This window comes from Mesoplodon mirus, assembly GCF_964341445.2.
Source record: "Mesoplodon mirus genome assembly, chromosome: 7".
NCBI lineage: Eukaryota > Metazoa > Chordata > Mammalia > Artiodactyla > Ziphiidae > Mesoplodon > Mesoplodon mirus.
Genome location: NC_138983.1, coordinates 25,089,791 through 25,105,925, shown reverse-complemented (window position 1 = coordinate 25,105,925; position 16,135 = coordinate 25,089,791). Strand labels below are relative to the sequence as shown.

The 16,135-nt window shown below is 42.7% G+C and overlaps 1 protein-coding gene across 1 annotated transcript in view; it reads left to right on the top strand.

Moving 5' to 3' along the window:
* The first annotated feature begins 271 nt into the window (after window positions 1-271).
* CAT (catalase) overlaps window positions 272-16,135 on the top strand; it is a 37,112-nt gene continuing 21,248 nt past the window's right edge. The window contains exons 1-3 of the mRNA XM_082626543.1: window positions 272-401; window positions 14,254-14,425; window positions 15,489-15,599. Of these exons, the coding sequence (XP_082482669.1) occupies window positions 336-401; window positions 14,254-14,425; window positions 15,489-15,599 (349 nt within the window). The 5' untranslated portion in view covers window positions 272-335. The remainder of the gene's footprint in view (window positions 402-14,253; window positions 14,426-15,488; window positions 15,600-16,135) is intronic.

Sequence of the window (16,135 nt, the reverse complement as noted above, 5' to 3'; positions counted from 1 at the left end):
CGAGGAGAGAGTCACGTCCTGGTACTCGGGGCCCCGGCCCTAGGTTCCTTAATCTCGAGGTTAGGGGGTCGGAGCCGCGGGGCTCCCCACCTTTTCCAACCCCTCCCCAACCTCTCCCCAACCTCTTCCCTCCGAGTCCCAGCCCCGCCCCTATTTGGTTTCCAATCCCATCCTGCCTGGCGCTCGAGCGGCCAATCAGGAGGCGGTCCCGCCAAGGGGGGCGGGACAAGGGCCGGAGCTGAGGGGCGGAGTCTGAAGAAGCCAATTTCAGCCGCGGGGCTGGCTGGAGACGCGAGAGTAGAGGTACCCTGCAGCGTTCTGCAGCGCCAGACACCATGGCGGACAGCCGGGATCCAGCTAGCGACCAAATGAAGCTCTGGAAGGAGCAGCGGGCAGTGCAGGTACACCCTGCGCTCTCTGAGCCGGCCCTACGGTCCGCGCAGAAAGCTAGGTGTCCGCGAGTAACCGCCCCTGCTTCTCCAGCGCGGCGGTTCGGTGGGGCAGTACCACAGATAACGGGCGGGTTGTGTGTGTGTGTGTGTGTGTGTGTGTGTGTGTGTGTGCGCGCGCGCGCGCGCGCTGCCGTTCGGTCTTATATTCGCAGGCAGGAGGGGAGAGGGTTCTGGGGCGGTGGGCAGCAGGATTTGTTAGGGCCGCAGGTCGCGGGTGGTTGGCTTATAATTTTGCGCTTTTGCCAGCTGGGACAGAGGTCGCAGCTTGAGGCAGGAGTGAAGGCTCATGGGGAAAGAGGCAGAGAGCTGCAGCTGCAAGAAAGGAAGTGAGGGGGGAGGTCGGAACAAGCTCTAGCTTTGCCCTTGCTGAAACAGTGACTACCAGCTTTCATATTTGTGGGGTACCAGGGGGACAGGGACCGTGTTTTATCATGTCGACGTCCCCAGCACCGTACACACAGCATTAAACGACTAAATAAAAAGATTTTTATACCCGTGATTTCGTTTGCACTTAAAAACACCAAGTCTAGCATTTTAGAGCTAGAAGTGAACTTAGTGATTAATTAATGCGCTTATTTACACGTATGCTTTGAATGCCAGCATGTTCTAGGAACAGTGCTGGGTGAGGGGTACAAATTCCAATGAGGCCAGAGTTGCACCACCCAGAAGCTCCAGGTCCAGTCTGGGAGACAAGACAGATAAACAAATGATTACCATCCAACGTGGTGAGGGCGCTAATATAGGTTATCTGCAGAATGAAAGGGAGTGACTGACTGGGCTGGCAGGCTTCTCAAAGCAGGTGACATCTGAACAAGCGCTTTAAAGATGAGTAGGATTGCAGCCCAGTGGTGGTGGGCCAGGCATTCCTGGCCTGTACCCTGGGGCGCAGAGCCTTAAAGGGCATCTCTGAGGAGGTTGCATGGGATGAGAGCATTTATTATTATTTTTTTAATAGATCTTTATTGGAGTATAATTGCTTCACAATACTGTGTTAGTTTCTGCACTTCAGTTTTGAGTGTTCTTTTGTCACATTGGCCCAGAGAGTCTGAGGGACTTGCCCAGTTCCCATGGTGGCTGGTTAATGGCAGAGAGAGGACTAGAGTCATGCTTTCCTTGTCTTGTCTTTCTTAAAACCAGGTTAGTGTTAATGAACTAGTATTAATGCTGAGTTCCCATGGATTGCCTTATAGTTCCCTGTTTGTGAGAAGGCTGCCATTCTCTTCTAAGAGCCTGGAAAATTTATCATTTTGTTCCTTATATGCTACTAGGGTATTTAGTTCTTCATGAGTTCTTAGTCAAAGTGACCCAGAGAGACTTAGCATCTGATCAATCAAGGACAAGCAGCTAGTTAGTGGCAGGGTCAAGATTAGAACTCAGCTTCTTGGGGCCAGGACTCTCTCCATACCCAGTGGTTGCTGCATCCTGGTTCACATGGAGGTTTTCATGAATACTCGGTGAACTGAAAAAAATATGGACAGTGTAGTGAGTTTTTCATAAAACAAAATGTATTCTCTTTAAAGGACTCCCCTGAGACTAGCTTGCCTCTTCACTGTTTGGGAGAATCATTAACTGTTGTTAAGTCATTATGACCTCGCTGGTGATTTACCCTACCTGGTCACCGTTGTGAGAAACAGCTGGCTCGCAAAGCACATCTATAATTTGGGCACTTCCAGGTGAAATACTGCTGTCTCCTCTGCCCATGCATCTCTGTTTACATTGTCCTGATTGGCAGTCACATTGATGTCTTGTTGTTCCTTACTTGAGCTGCTCTGAGTGAAAACTGCTTATTTCTTTGAGGTGACTCCCCCCACCAAATGGAATTTTGCATATGTCACATGGCCTTTGTAATTTTCCAGTGCTTTCTTTTGAAAATTTTCAAACATTCAGAAAAGTGGGAAGAATCGTGTAGTGTATGCCCATATATCCACCACATTTTTTTTGCTGTGTATTTTTTATTACGTTATTCCATCTGTCTGTCCCTTCATACATCCTTTAACCTGTGTTTTGGAGGTGCATTTCAGAGTAAGTTGTAGACATCAGCAGACTTGACTCAGCATGCAAATTAACAGCATTCAATGCTTATTTATGTTATTAAGGCAAAACTTATATACAAGGAAATATACAAATATTAAGTGCACCATTATTATATACAAGGAAATATACAAATATAAGTGCACCATTATTATATACAAGGAAATATACAAATATTAAGTGCACCATTATTATATACAAGGAAATATACAAATATTAAGTGCACCATTATTATATACAAGGAAATATACAAATATTAAGTGCACCATTCTGTGCTTTTTGATAAATATAAACACCTGTGCATCCGGTTCCTTTATTAAGGTACAGAAGATTCTCATTACCCTGGAATGTTCCCTCATGCTGTTTCCAGTCTTTTCCTGCAACCCCTGCAGTCTTGCCCCAGGCACCCATGTTGATTTTCTTTTTTAACCATCGATTTATGTACTTTTTGTGTAATGCTGCTTTCATTCAGCAAATATGTTTTAAATTTAAAAAAATGTTTTAGAATTCATTCACGTCATTGCATGTATCCATGGTTCTTTATATTGCTGAGTAGTATTCCACTGCATGATTAGACCACCACATGTTTATCCGGTTGCTGGGCACCTGGGCTATTCCTAGTGTGTGGCTGTTATTAATAAAGGTTCTATAAAGAATCTTGTATAAATCTTTTTGTACACATATGCTTTTATTTCTTTTAAAACATACCTATGAGTAGAATTGCTGGGTAAGTGAGTAAGGTAACTGAATGTCTTGTGAGAAACTCGTAAGCCTTTTTCCCATGCAGTTGTACCATTTTACAGTTCCACCAACTGAGTTTGAGAGTTCCAGTTGCTCCACATCCTGCCATCTTTTGGTATTGTCATTCTTTTAACTTAAGCCATTCTGGTGGGTAGGAAGTGGTATTTGCATTGCTCTGATGACCGGTGATGCTGAGCATCTTTTCATATACTTATTTGACCATTGGTATATATGTCTTTGATGTATCTGGTCAAATCTTTTGTCCTTTGAAACATTGGATTGTTTGTCTTATTATCCTTAATTCATAGCCCATATTTTAAGTACAGTCATGTATGGGCCAGGTGCTGTAATAATATTATACATCCCAAAGTGTATAATGGCATAAACATATTAGAAGTTTATTTCTCTCTTACATGATTAGCCAAAGTGGTTTGAGGTTGAAGAAGGGGGTAGTGAGTACTCTGCGGCCCACAGTTATTGAGGGCTGCAGGCTGAAGGAGGACTCCCCGTTGTCAACACATGGTTTCTTAATGTTGCCCTTGACATCACTGTCTAGTCACAGAAGGTTAAGAGCATGGCGGAGAGTGTGAGGGAGGTTTAGAGGCCAGGCTGGAAGTGCTGTAGGTCACTTCTACTCACATTCCATTGTCTAGCACCCTGTCACATGGCCACACCTACTGTGAGGGAGGCTGGGAAGCATAGTCTACCTCTGTGCCTAGGTAGCCAACCCTACTACATTGTATCTAAACATACGTTCCACGTGGTGATGATCTCTCTAGCCATTTTCTTGTGATGTGGTGATGAGCAAACAGACATAATCTCTTTTAAAAGGGTATGTCCTTTTTACTTTCTGACTTTAACATATTCTTTCTGTTAGAAAATTATGACAGTAAAGGGTGGTATTTTTAAAAAAATCTCCACTTACTTGGCAAATTTTTTTTTTTATAAGTGGGCAGCTCTGTGTCAGTATCCTGCCTCCCACCCCCAGTTTGTTTTTATTTTTTCTGGATTGTGAGAGCTTTAAGTTATGGAACGACTGTTGGAGGGCACCCTGCTGTCTCCATCCTCAAGAACTAGATGCTGAATGTCAAGCTGGGTGTCTCCTTCTTTAGGACCTTTGTCAGCCAGCATGAAAACAATTTTTTGAGCGTCTCTCCTTGTGGGGATATTTTGTTGCTGACAAGTGAATTGGGATCTTTGTGAACTTTAATAAGCGAGCGATGAGTGAATCACATACGTTCATAGGTATGACTTGGATCTTCTTAAAAACTTTATTTTTTTTTTCTGTCAAAATACCTTGAAGGGAGGGAGGTGGTTCTCCATGTATTTCCAGTCGCTCTGAATGGAACTTAGATGGAAACTTTGTTGTTCATTGCTTAGAGTGCCACTGGCTCTTCCTTTGGGATACTTAGGGTACTTGTTAACCTCTGATCCCTTAAAAACTGAAGAATTTGAGCATTTCAAGGGAACCTTTTTTTTTAACAGTTCCCTTATTACTTGGGAGAGAGGTTGGGTCTTATCCCATCCATTCCTGTCAATGAGTCATAAGACAGAGCCTTTGAGGGTTTATGTATTTTTTAGGGTAACTTGATAATAACTGCATTGACGTTACACTGCTAACATTCAGGCTGGAGAAGTAGTGACTCAGTAACTTCTTGTGCACACGTGCTTTCATTTCTGGTGGCAACGACCTAGGAGTGAGACATAGTATGGCAGAAAGAGAGAGAGACAGATGGACATTAGGAGAAGTTGAATTAAAATTTCTAAGCTTTTACTTCTTTTAGCCAACATCTAGACCACTCTGTATTTTTTTCCTGGTAAGAAAAGAGAGGCTGATTGCGAAACATAAAACAAGCAAATATTTATTTTTGTTTATTTTCTCACTTGGGTTCTTCATTTTCTTTCTGGTACTGTGACTACTGTAGTTTCTACTACAAAGAGTAATGAAACCTTTTATATTTGTGGATCAGTTGTCCTTCATTTTTTGAGCCTTTCTCTCCTCTTATTCCCTACTTTTTTAAAAAATTGAAGGACCAGAGCAATTCCCAGTGCTATCAGATTTATTTAGTAAAGTCAGTTTCAAGACAGAGAAAACCTCTTTTGCAGTAGTTATTCTGTATATTTTCAAGGTTCTTTTCTTGGTGGGATTATTCTAATTGTTTGCTAATTATTGAAAACCAGTATCAGTGTATTTTAACCATATCTTGCTGGATGTGGACAACTCACCAAGAAGAGAGGAGAAAAATATTAGCAACTACTGTGACATGTTTCCTCTTAGAAAAAATAATACAAAAGTGCCTTGCTGGAAAAACAAACATTTCCTATTTGAGTGAGGGAGGAGGTGTGTTCAGTCAGTCTGTGCTCAGCCATCCAACCATGTGACCTTGAAGTCTGACATTTATTTATCTTCCTTGTAGAAGGCAACTTTTTAGTTTTTTCTGGAATTAAAACTACCCACTAGAATCTAAGAAAATGATACAAATGAACTTATTTACAAAACAGAAATAGACTCACAGACATAGAAAGAAAATTTATGGTTAACAAAGGGGAAAGTGGGCAGGGGGGAGGGATAAATTAGGAGTTTGGGATTAAGATATACACACTACTATAAATAAAAGAGATAACCCACAAGGACCTACTGTATACTGTATAGCATAGGGAACTATACTCAATATCTTGTAATAACCTATAGTGGAAAGGAATCTAAAATATATATATATATATATATATATATATATATATATCTGAATCACTTTGTTGTATACCTGAAACTAACACAATATTGTAAATCAACTATATTTCAATAAAAATTTTTTAAAACACAGTCAATGGAGTCCATCCAGACCTACTTTAAAAAAAAAGTGATTACTGATAACATTGGATTAATATCTACCAATAAAAAAAAAAGAACAAAATAAACTACCCACTAGGGACTTCCCTGGTGGCACAGTGGTTAAGAATCTGCCTGCCAATGCAGGGAATACAGGTTCAAGCCCTGGTCTGGGAAGATCCCACATGTCGCGGAACAACTAAACCCGTGTGCCACAGCTACTGAGCCTGCCGTCTAGAGCCCGCAAGCCACAACTACTGAGCCCCCATGCCACAACTACTGAAGCCCGTATGCCTAGAGCCTGTGCTCTGCAACAAGAGAAGCCACCACAATGAGAAGCCTGCACACCGCAATGAAGAGTAGCCCCCGCTTGCCACAACTAGAGGTAGCCTGCGCGCAGCAAGGAAGACCCAATGAACCATAAATAAATAAATAAATTAAAAAACAAAAAACACTTCCCACTAGTTTTCTTCCCTGGAATCCTTGGAATCATTTTTTATTTTCTTCAGGCGTTTGCTCCTCTTGCCCCCATGAAGTTCAAGGACAGACAATTCTTTGCTTGCCTGTGAGATCTTTTTTATTTTATTTTATTTTATTTATTTTTTTATAGAGCAGGTTCTTATTAGTTATCTATTTTATACATATTAGTGTATATATGTCAATCCCAATCTCCCAGTTCATCCCACCACACCCCCTCCACTTTCCCCCCTTGGTGTCCATACGTTTGTTCTCTACATCTGTGTCTCTGTTTCTGCCTTGAAAACTGGTTCATCTGTACCATTATTCTAGATTCCACATATATGTGTTAATGTATGATATTTGTTTTTCTCTTTCTGACTTACTTCACTCTGTATGACGGTCTCTAGGTCCATCCACGTCTCTACAAATGACCCAGTTTCATTCCTTTTTATGGCTGAGGAATATTCCACTCTATATATGTACCACATCTTCTTTATCCATTCGTCTGTCAGTGGGCATTTAGGTTGTTTCCATGACCTGGCTATTGTAAATAGTGCTGCAATGAACATTGGGGTGCATGTGTCTTTTTGAATTATGGTTTTCTCTGGATATATGCCCAGTAGTGGGATTGCTGGGTCATATGGTAATTCTATTTTTAGTTTTTTAAGGAACCTCCATACTGTTTTCCATAATGGCTGTACCAATTTACATTCCCACCAACAGTGCAAGAGGGTTCCCTTTTCTCCGCACCCTCTCCAGCATTTGTTGTTTCTAGATTTTCTGATGATACCCATTCTAACTGATGTGAGGTGATACCTCATTGCATCAGTGCATTTTGATTTGCATTTCTCTAATAATTAGTGATGTTGAGCAGCTTTTCATGTGCCTCTTGGCCATCTGTATGTCTTCTTTGGAGAAATGTCTATTTAGATCTTCTGCCCATTTTTTTGATTGGGTTTTTTTAATATTGAGCTGCATGAGCTGTTTATATATTTTGGAGATTAATCTTTTTTTTTTTTTTTTTTTTTTTTTTTTGCGGTACGCCGGCCTCTCACTGCTGCGGCCTCTCCCACTATGGAGCACAGGCTCTGGACGCGCAGGCTTAGCGGCCATGGCTCACGGGCCCAGCCGCTCCGCGGCACGCAGGATCCTCCCAGCCCGGGGCATGATCCCCCGTCCCCTGCATCAGCAGGCGGACTTCCAACCACTGTGCCACCAGGGAAGCCCTGGAGATTAATCTTTGGCCCGTTCATTCTTTTGCAAATATTTTCTCACATTCTGTGGGTTGTCTTTTCGTCTTGTTTATGGTTTCCTTTGTTGTGCAAAAGCTTTTAAGTTTCATTAGGTCCTATTTGTTTATTTTTGTTTTTATTTCCATTACTCTAGGAGGCGGGTCAAAAAAGATCTTGCTGTGATTTATGTCCAAGAGTGTTCTTCCTATGTTTTCCTATAAGAGTTTTATAGTGTCCGGTCTTACATTTAGGACTTTAATCCGTTTTGAGTTTATTTTTGTGTATGGTGTTAGGGAGTGTTCTAATTTCATTCTTTTACATGCAGCTGTCCAGTTTTCCCAGCGCCACTTACGCCTGTGAGATCCTATTGTTCCTTGAGCAGTGTATTGTTGTCAGCCTAAGGCCGTATCCCATACCAGTTAGCACACTACTGAGATGGCCTGTTGTCACTTCAGTGATACTTTAGTATACTTTGTTTAGTACCAACAGGACCCATTTGGTTCTTGTTGAAAAACACAGTTTGATTTTTTCTTACATTTATTGGATTTCACTTTTTCCATTATGTATTACTAGTATTTTACTGAATGGCAGTTCTCCAGGCAGACGGTATAGAATAACTTAGGCAATTAGTAAAGTAGAATGAAAACTTCTCGCCTCTTGAGCTTAGAATGACCAACTGTTTTTGACTTATACTGAGGCCTTTAGTGGCTTAACCATGATGAAGTCAACTTACAAAATGAAGTATATCCCAGTGATGAAGTGTCCACTTAGAGTCCAGAAAGCATAGTTTTCAGTCTTTCAGGCAGTCAGAAAAATTTCCTAGTGTTGTCAGTTCACTGATTGTGTGCTAGAAAACCCCCTCAGTGTGATGTGGTATTGAGGTGAGTCACTCTCTGATGCTGAAAATGAAAAGCACATCAGACTTAATCCAGAGTTGAGGAGTAAATAGCTTACATGGAAGTTAGGGTTTTCCACTTTTTCTGGTGACAGTAAGCCCTGTCTGGGCAGGAGCCAGCGTTCATCACCTGGTCTGTTGTATATTTTGAGTGCAGTGCTGAGTTTCCCTGCTCAGAGCTACCACTCATGTATGATGCGGCCCCCTATTTCTCTCCCTTGCTTCAACTTCTCCCTCATTTCTTCTCTTAGACATTTCTCTTTGATTCTTCATGGGAAAAAAAAAAAAAAACAAACCCAAGACTTTATATTGTGGAAAATTTCAAACCAGAACTGAATAGGGAGGATAGTTTGGTGAACCTCCAAGTGCGTTGTCTCTCAGCTTCAATAATGAATTTCTATCCCACCAACTCCCCCCCCACCCCATTTTTGAAGCAAATAGCAGGCATTGTATCATTTTATCTGTGAATATTTTAGGATGTATCTCCAAAAGATAAGACTTTTTTTTTTTTTTTTTTTTTTTTTTTTTGCGGTACGCGGGCCTCTCACTGTTGTGGCCTCTCCCGTTGCGGAGCACAGGCTCCAGACACGCAGGCTCAGCGGCCATGGCTCACGGGCCCAGCCACTCCGTGGCATATGGGATCTTCCCGGACCGGGGCACAAACCCGCGTCCCCTGCATCGGCAGGCAGACTCCCAACCACTGCACCACCAGGGAAGCCCAAGAGAAGACTTTTTAAATAATACTGTGGTCACATCTACAAAATGAACAGTAATACCTCACATCCTCACATTTCCAAGTAGCATGATCAGTTTCCCAGATTGTCTCTATGCAGAAAAGAGTTTCCATGCAGGCCTGAGACTGCTGCCCTTAGAAAGGCCTATAGGCAAGGTTGGCCCTTGGCTTTCTGGAGGGTTCCCACCACCCTAACTGGTAAGAGTAGCTCACAGTGCCTAAGCCATTTGTGCAAACAATGTGGTTTATGCTGAACACCGGCTTTCCTTCCGGGAGTCAGAGGGTGTCTGTATGATCAGCCCCCAGTACAAACCTGGGTGCCGAGTCTCTAACAAGCTTCCCTGCGAGACAGCACTTCACGTGAGTTGCCACAGCTTGCTGGGGAAATTAGGCATGTGTTGCCTGACTCTGGGAGAGGATTCTTGGAAGCTTGTGCTGGTTTCCTCTGGACTTCACTGTGCCTTTTCTCCTTGCTTATTTTGCTTTGTACCTAAATGCTGTAATAAATAACGGCCTGAGTATGCCTAGATGCTAAGTTCTGTGAGTTCTAGGGAATCACTGAACCCGGGGGGTCTTGGGGACCCCTGACACTGTCTGTCTCTCTTTTTTTTAACACTTTGTTCAAAGTCAGATGCAAATAACGTTCACACACTACATTGGTTGATATGTCTCTTAAGTCCGTCATTCTCCTCCCTAGGGTGGTTGTAAATGAAGTTTATGTGGCTTAAACTTTTTTTTTTTTTTAATTTATTTATGGCTGTGTTGGGTCTTCATTTCTGTGCGAGGGTTTTCTCTAGTTGCGGCAAGTGGGGACCACTCCTCATCACGGTGCGCGGGCCTCTCACTATCGCGGCCTCTCTTGTTGCGGAGCACAGGCTCCAGACGCGCAGGCTCAGTGATTGTGGTTCACGGGGCTAGCTGCTCCGTGGCATGTGGGATCTTCCCAGACCAGGGCTCGAACCCATGTCCCCTGCATTGGCAGGCAGATTCTCAACCACTGCACCACCAGGGAAGCCCTATGTGGCTTAAACTTTAAGGAGGTCAGCTGAGGGGTCAGGCTTTATAGTCAGAGAGGGTTCAAATTGAGGCTTGACCACCAGCCAGGTTACTTAACCTCCCTCCTCTTTGGTTTCCCATATTGAAAATGGAATAATAATTCTCCTTACTTTGCAGTATTGCTGTGAGAATTAATTTATCTAAAACGTGTGTGTAGATTAATACATGTCAGTTACCCAGCCTGAAGAATATGTGCAGGAGATGTTAGCTGTGTTGTTTTGAGAGGTGCTACAGTGTGTGGGTAAGATTTGGGTCCTCGAGCCAGTCTGCTTGGGTTCAAATTCTGCTTCTGCCCCATTCTAGGTGGGTGGCCTTGAGCAAGTTGTATAACTTCTTGGTGCCTCAGTTTCCTCTTCTGTGTAATGGAGATTATTATAGCCCTTACCTCGGAGAGATGGATTAAATGTGATAACCGAGTAAGGAGTTTAGAACAGCGCCCGCAGAGCAAGCTGATATTTGTTGTTTTGAGGCTTGAGTGCGTCTAGTAAGTTAGGCCTCTCACATACATGTTGCACACTTAAGCTGACAGAGAAGCAGGGAGTCGGTGGCATGAGAGGAATCCAGAATCACCTTTATTATCAGTAGAGGTTTGACTGGAGAACGTGGCTTAGGAGTTTTGGCCAAGAGGGCCTGCTGAGACCACTCTCCTAAGCTGAATTTATGTACCCCTTGTGTTTAGGCAGCTCTGGAGATTACCAGAGGAATGGCTGCTGCCTGCAGCCATTGGTTTCCAAAGGGGAGAGAGTGGAGCCCTGTGTAGGCCTGGGTCCCTTTCCCAAACTGCCCCATCAGGGGAAGTCTCCCCCCTTCTTTGGATCGGGACAGAGGCCTGGAGCACCAAGAAATCTGAGGACCAGGAGTGTCTTTGGTTTTCTGTACACGGGTGTGTCATAGACAGTGATTTGCTAGAAATACTAGGTATATTCTATATTGATCTCTGGGAATATAAAGCTATCGTTATGACTCTGTTGGGATTGAAAGTTGGGGATGGTTTGCATGACCACTGTTTTTCAATTTAAAAAAGGAAATCTAAGATGGCTAACAAGTTCTTGGAAATTCTGTCAGCAGTGGACACTAATCAGTGGAAGCTAGGTTGATAAAATATTTCATCAGAGAAAGCCAACCTGACTCCTCCTAGGAAAATTTCTTCATCCGTGTCTTAGTTTGAGCCAAAAAATACAAACAGCAAAGCCAAAGTGGAATTTTACTTTAACTTTGAGTCCTTCTTTCTAATCATGGTGCCAGTTTTTAGCCAGGCCAAAGTACTTCTTTGCCAATTTCTGCAGCAGTTTTTAAAAGAAGTTTGTCTGAAGGTGATTGATCAGAATATGAAGTTATAAGTTCAAATATTTCTCTTTTATTTTTTGGAGGGGAGGTGCAGGGAGAGGCATAGACTATTGTTGTATCCTCCTCCTTTTTAGAAATAATCCTTCTTGGCCATTTCATATTGGTCCATAGTTTAATTCATTCTCATGTTGAATCCACAGCATTGGTTGTGCACTTGTTGGTAACTGAGCACTGTGGCGGGTGTCAGGGCTATAGATGCAAAAGGAGTGTGCTGTCTAGAGAGGAAAAACTGTGAAGTACACAGATAATTATAATATTTATTCTGTGAGGCATAAGAAGATGCCCTTGGCTCAGCTCATGGGGTGGCATGGGCGGGGCAGGAAGAGCGCCAGGAGAAGCATGTAAGAATGTCATGAGGAATTGGCAGCCAGAAAGATGTAAACACATTAACAGGTACTGATGCTGCTTTTCTAGAGAGGGAGCTCTTAGAATTGTCCAGCAACAGAAAAGCTCCTCTGTCTTAAAAAAAATTCTAGTTCTAAAGTGACCTTGCACTGAGTTAAAAAACAAACAAACAAAAAAACCCCAGTAATCAGCAAGTAGGCAGGTACATCTTTGCCCTTCCATACTTGTTATATGTTGCAGGTAATCGTGGGCTGCCACATTGAAATCTGTGTAAAGTTACTTAAATTCTCTGAGCATGTGGCATCACCCATTAAATGGGAGTAATGACGTTTATCTCACTGGGTTCTTGGGAGGCTTGAATGAAGGTAGCTAGGATAAGGCCTTGTGTATGGCAGGTGCTTGAGAAATGGTAGTTACAGAGGGAAATGAGGAACATATACAGAACATATGCAGTTCTGTCAACTGCACTGATTCTGTGTTTGTCCTTTCTAATTAGCTTTGGACCAGCAGTAACCACACTCCATCATATTCCTAGAGAAAGCCCAGAGCTTGCGTCATGGGATATTGGTTAGGGGATAGGGCGAGAGAGTCTGGATGGATACCTACACATCTGTCATGGTTTCTAGAAAAATAAAGCCAGAAATGCTTTGTTTCTGGTATCAGGTCACTTTCTCATGGCCAGTACAGCAGTAACATGTATTTGCCTAGTGTGTGGCCTTATTCTGTGTACATTCAGTTCTCTTAATCCATGTGTTAACCTTGGGAAGTAGTTATTTTTTGTCCATTTTTCAGATGAAAAATAACCTCAGAAATACTAAGTAACTTGCTAGTAGCCACACATCTGGTAATTGGCAGGGCTGGGAGTTGGACCCACCCAGTTGGAGGTGGCTTAGCTCTGCATCTCCCCTGATTTCCTAGTGACCAGGGGAGGTCGTGGGAGAGGCAGTTGGCTGTAGTCAAAAGCAGAGTGTGACCACAGCTGGGAGCTGCCCAGGATCATGTGAGGCTTAAAAGTGCTGTCCCCACTCTAGAGAAGGGACAGCTGAGAGGCTTCTGATGTAACGGAAATGGGAGAATTGGGTGTATGAAAACTAATTCTTTATTACTGTAAAACAACCTGTCTCATCTCAGAGACATTTGGCATCTTTAGAAAATTAATACTATAGAGACTTCCCTGGTGGCACAGTGGTTAAAAATCCGCCTGCCAGTGCAGGGGACATGAGTTCGAGCCCTGGTCCAGGAAGATCCCACTTGCCGCAGAGCAACTAAGCCTTGTGCCACAACTACTGAGCCTGCGTTCTAGAGCCCGTGAGCCACAACTGCTGAGCCCACGCACCACAACTAGTGAAGCCTGCGCGCCTAGAGCCTGTGCTCCGCAGCAAGAGACACCACTGCAATGAGAGGCCTGCACATCACAAGGAAGAGTAACCTCTGCTCGCTGCAACTAGAGAAAGCCTGCATGCAGCAACGAAGACCCAAAACAGCCAAAAATAAATACATAAAATAAATTAATAAAAGAAGTTTAAAAGAAAAAAGAAAATTAGTACTATAATCCATCTTACCAATAATTGTTTATTATCAGTGACAACAAAAGCCACTGACTTTTTTTTTTTTTTTGGAATTGAAAAGAGATGTTGCAAATAGCTGGTACACACTGCTTGAGAGAAATGAATGCATTGTACAGGATGACCCGCCTTGACCTCTGCAGCAGTCAGGAAGAGTTTGTAAGATTGAGGAAAGCATTTACAGGCATAGCTTCTGTGGGGACCATCATCTCACTATTAGTTTGGACGTTCCACGTTCAGCACATATGATCCGTTTGGGAGGATCCGTATCTGGGGTTTCCTGTGTGGAGCCTGGCGGCTGTAGCTGGAGCAGGGGTGGAGCAAGTTGGCGAGTTATTTAGCCATCTTCCTGCTGCTCAGAGCAGATTTCTTAGGATTTCTGCGACCTGACTATAAATTTCAGGCAATTGCATATTTTGAGTATTTCAGTACTTTTGACACAGGAAATTTAAAAAGAGTTTGGGTAGAAGGTATAAAAAATGCAAAACGATGTGCCCTGTGATAGCCGAAATTAAGTGTGTGATTGTACTGACTCTCTTGCACTCTTCTCCTCTCATGTTCACTTAGAAACCTGATGTCTTGACCACCGGAGCCGGTAATCCAATAGGAGACAAACTCAATATTCTTACAGTAGGGCCCCGCGGGCCCCTTCTTGTTCAGGATGTGGTTTTCACTGATGAAATGGCTCACTTTGACCGGGAGAGAATTCCTGAGAGAGTCGTGCACGCCAAAGGAGCAGGTGAGAACTGTGTTCATTTGTTGTAACAAAGAAGTTAACTGTGTTCTGTGTTGTAACACAGAAGTTAAAAATTACTTCTCAAAGGATCAGAGCTCCTTTAATAGAAGTGCCAAATCTCCATTCCAGGAGGAAGGGAAAAAATGTCTGTCAATAGAGGAGTCAATAATTAAATGATGGTTATTTCCCTGGATTGCACATTATATATAAAATATTTTTTACTGAAAATAAGTAATCTTCCTTTTAGTCCATTTTGCAGTTTAGTGAAGAAGTAAAAATGTGGAAATACTGACACAGACATACTGTAATTATAATTCGATTTAGATGGTGCACTTAACTGGCTAAACACTGGAATGAACTGGGCAAAATCGATGACGGTTGTGTTAGTGTGGTGGGTTTGTGGTGATTTTTCCTTTTTGTTGAAAACTTCTGTAAAACTTTTATCTTGCTTTTATTGGAGAAACAAAAGATGGGGGTGGTGTTTAAAAGAAAGCTAAAAACTCAATAGGAAAAACAAAGCTTGATAGAAAGGAAGAAGAAGCTTTATTTTAGCTGCTTACTTGGACTCCCAGTTAGGACTTCCCAATTTCTTTATTTGCTCTTCCATCTTCTCCAGCTTTTTTTGCATGTCTTTTCCCTCATGATTTTGATATGCTATTCAGTTTGTTGTTTGGCTCTGTGGTGACCTTCGTACGTGCTCAATCCTCTCCCTGTTTTTTCCTCCTCTCCACCCTGTTCTTTCTCTCCTAGGTCCTGCCTCTACTTCAGGGGCCTCTCAGGCCCTGTGTCCTTGTGGCAACCTTGGCTCATTCCTTCTGGTCCCACCCATCTCCTCCTCCTCTTTGGCTCCAGCTGTGTAGCATTCAGCTTAGCACTAAGTGACCTAGGACTTTGCATTTTGCTCTCATCATTTTGTGTTTGGTTATCTCCCCTTCTCCCATCATATTGGAAGCTCCCAGAAGGCCAGTGCTAAGCCACCAGTTTCTCTCTTACACAGATGCCTATTGAGGGCCTGATGGCCTGAGTGACAGTCTTGTGATGAGGATTTCTGTGTCTTTTTCCTTAGGGGCTTTTGGCTACTTTGAGGTCACGCATGACATTACCAGATACTCCAAGGCGAAGGTGTTTGAGCACATTGGAAAGAGGACGCCCATTGCAGTTCGCTTCTCCACTGTTGGTAAGTTGGTCTGTTTGCATTACTGGTGTTGCTTAACTCAACCGTGTATCTAATCTGGGGCATTTATAACTTAATTTCAAGAAAAAACTTACTAGACAATAGAAAACAAGCACTTCTTCAAATGATAGCAAGGTTTTACAGTAGAAAAAATATTTTAAGACATGTAGAAAGTTACTTGTAATTCTGTTTGTTGAGGTCTTAGGAAATCATACTTACGCAGAGGCCGCCTCTGCAATTCCGTGACATTTGGAAAGAGTTTTTCCTACAAGTGGTTGCATGAAGTGGGAATCTTACTCAGTAGCCATGATAACAGTTGCCCTTTATTGAGAATTAACTCTATGCCATCCACGGATGGTGCTTTACTGACATTGTTTATAGTCTGTAGATCTACTTTGCAAGGTGGGGTTCTTTCTATTTCAGAGAGAGTAAGTGATTTTCCTCATGTTACAGAGCTAGTAAGAGTTAGAGCTATCAACCTGCATCTCAACACACCACAATACCTGATTAATTCTGTTTCTGCATGAATTTGTGCATTT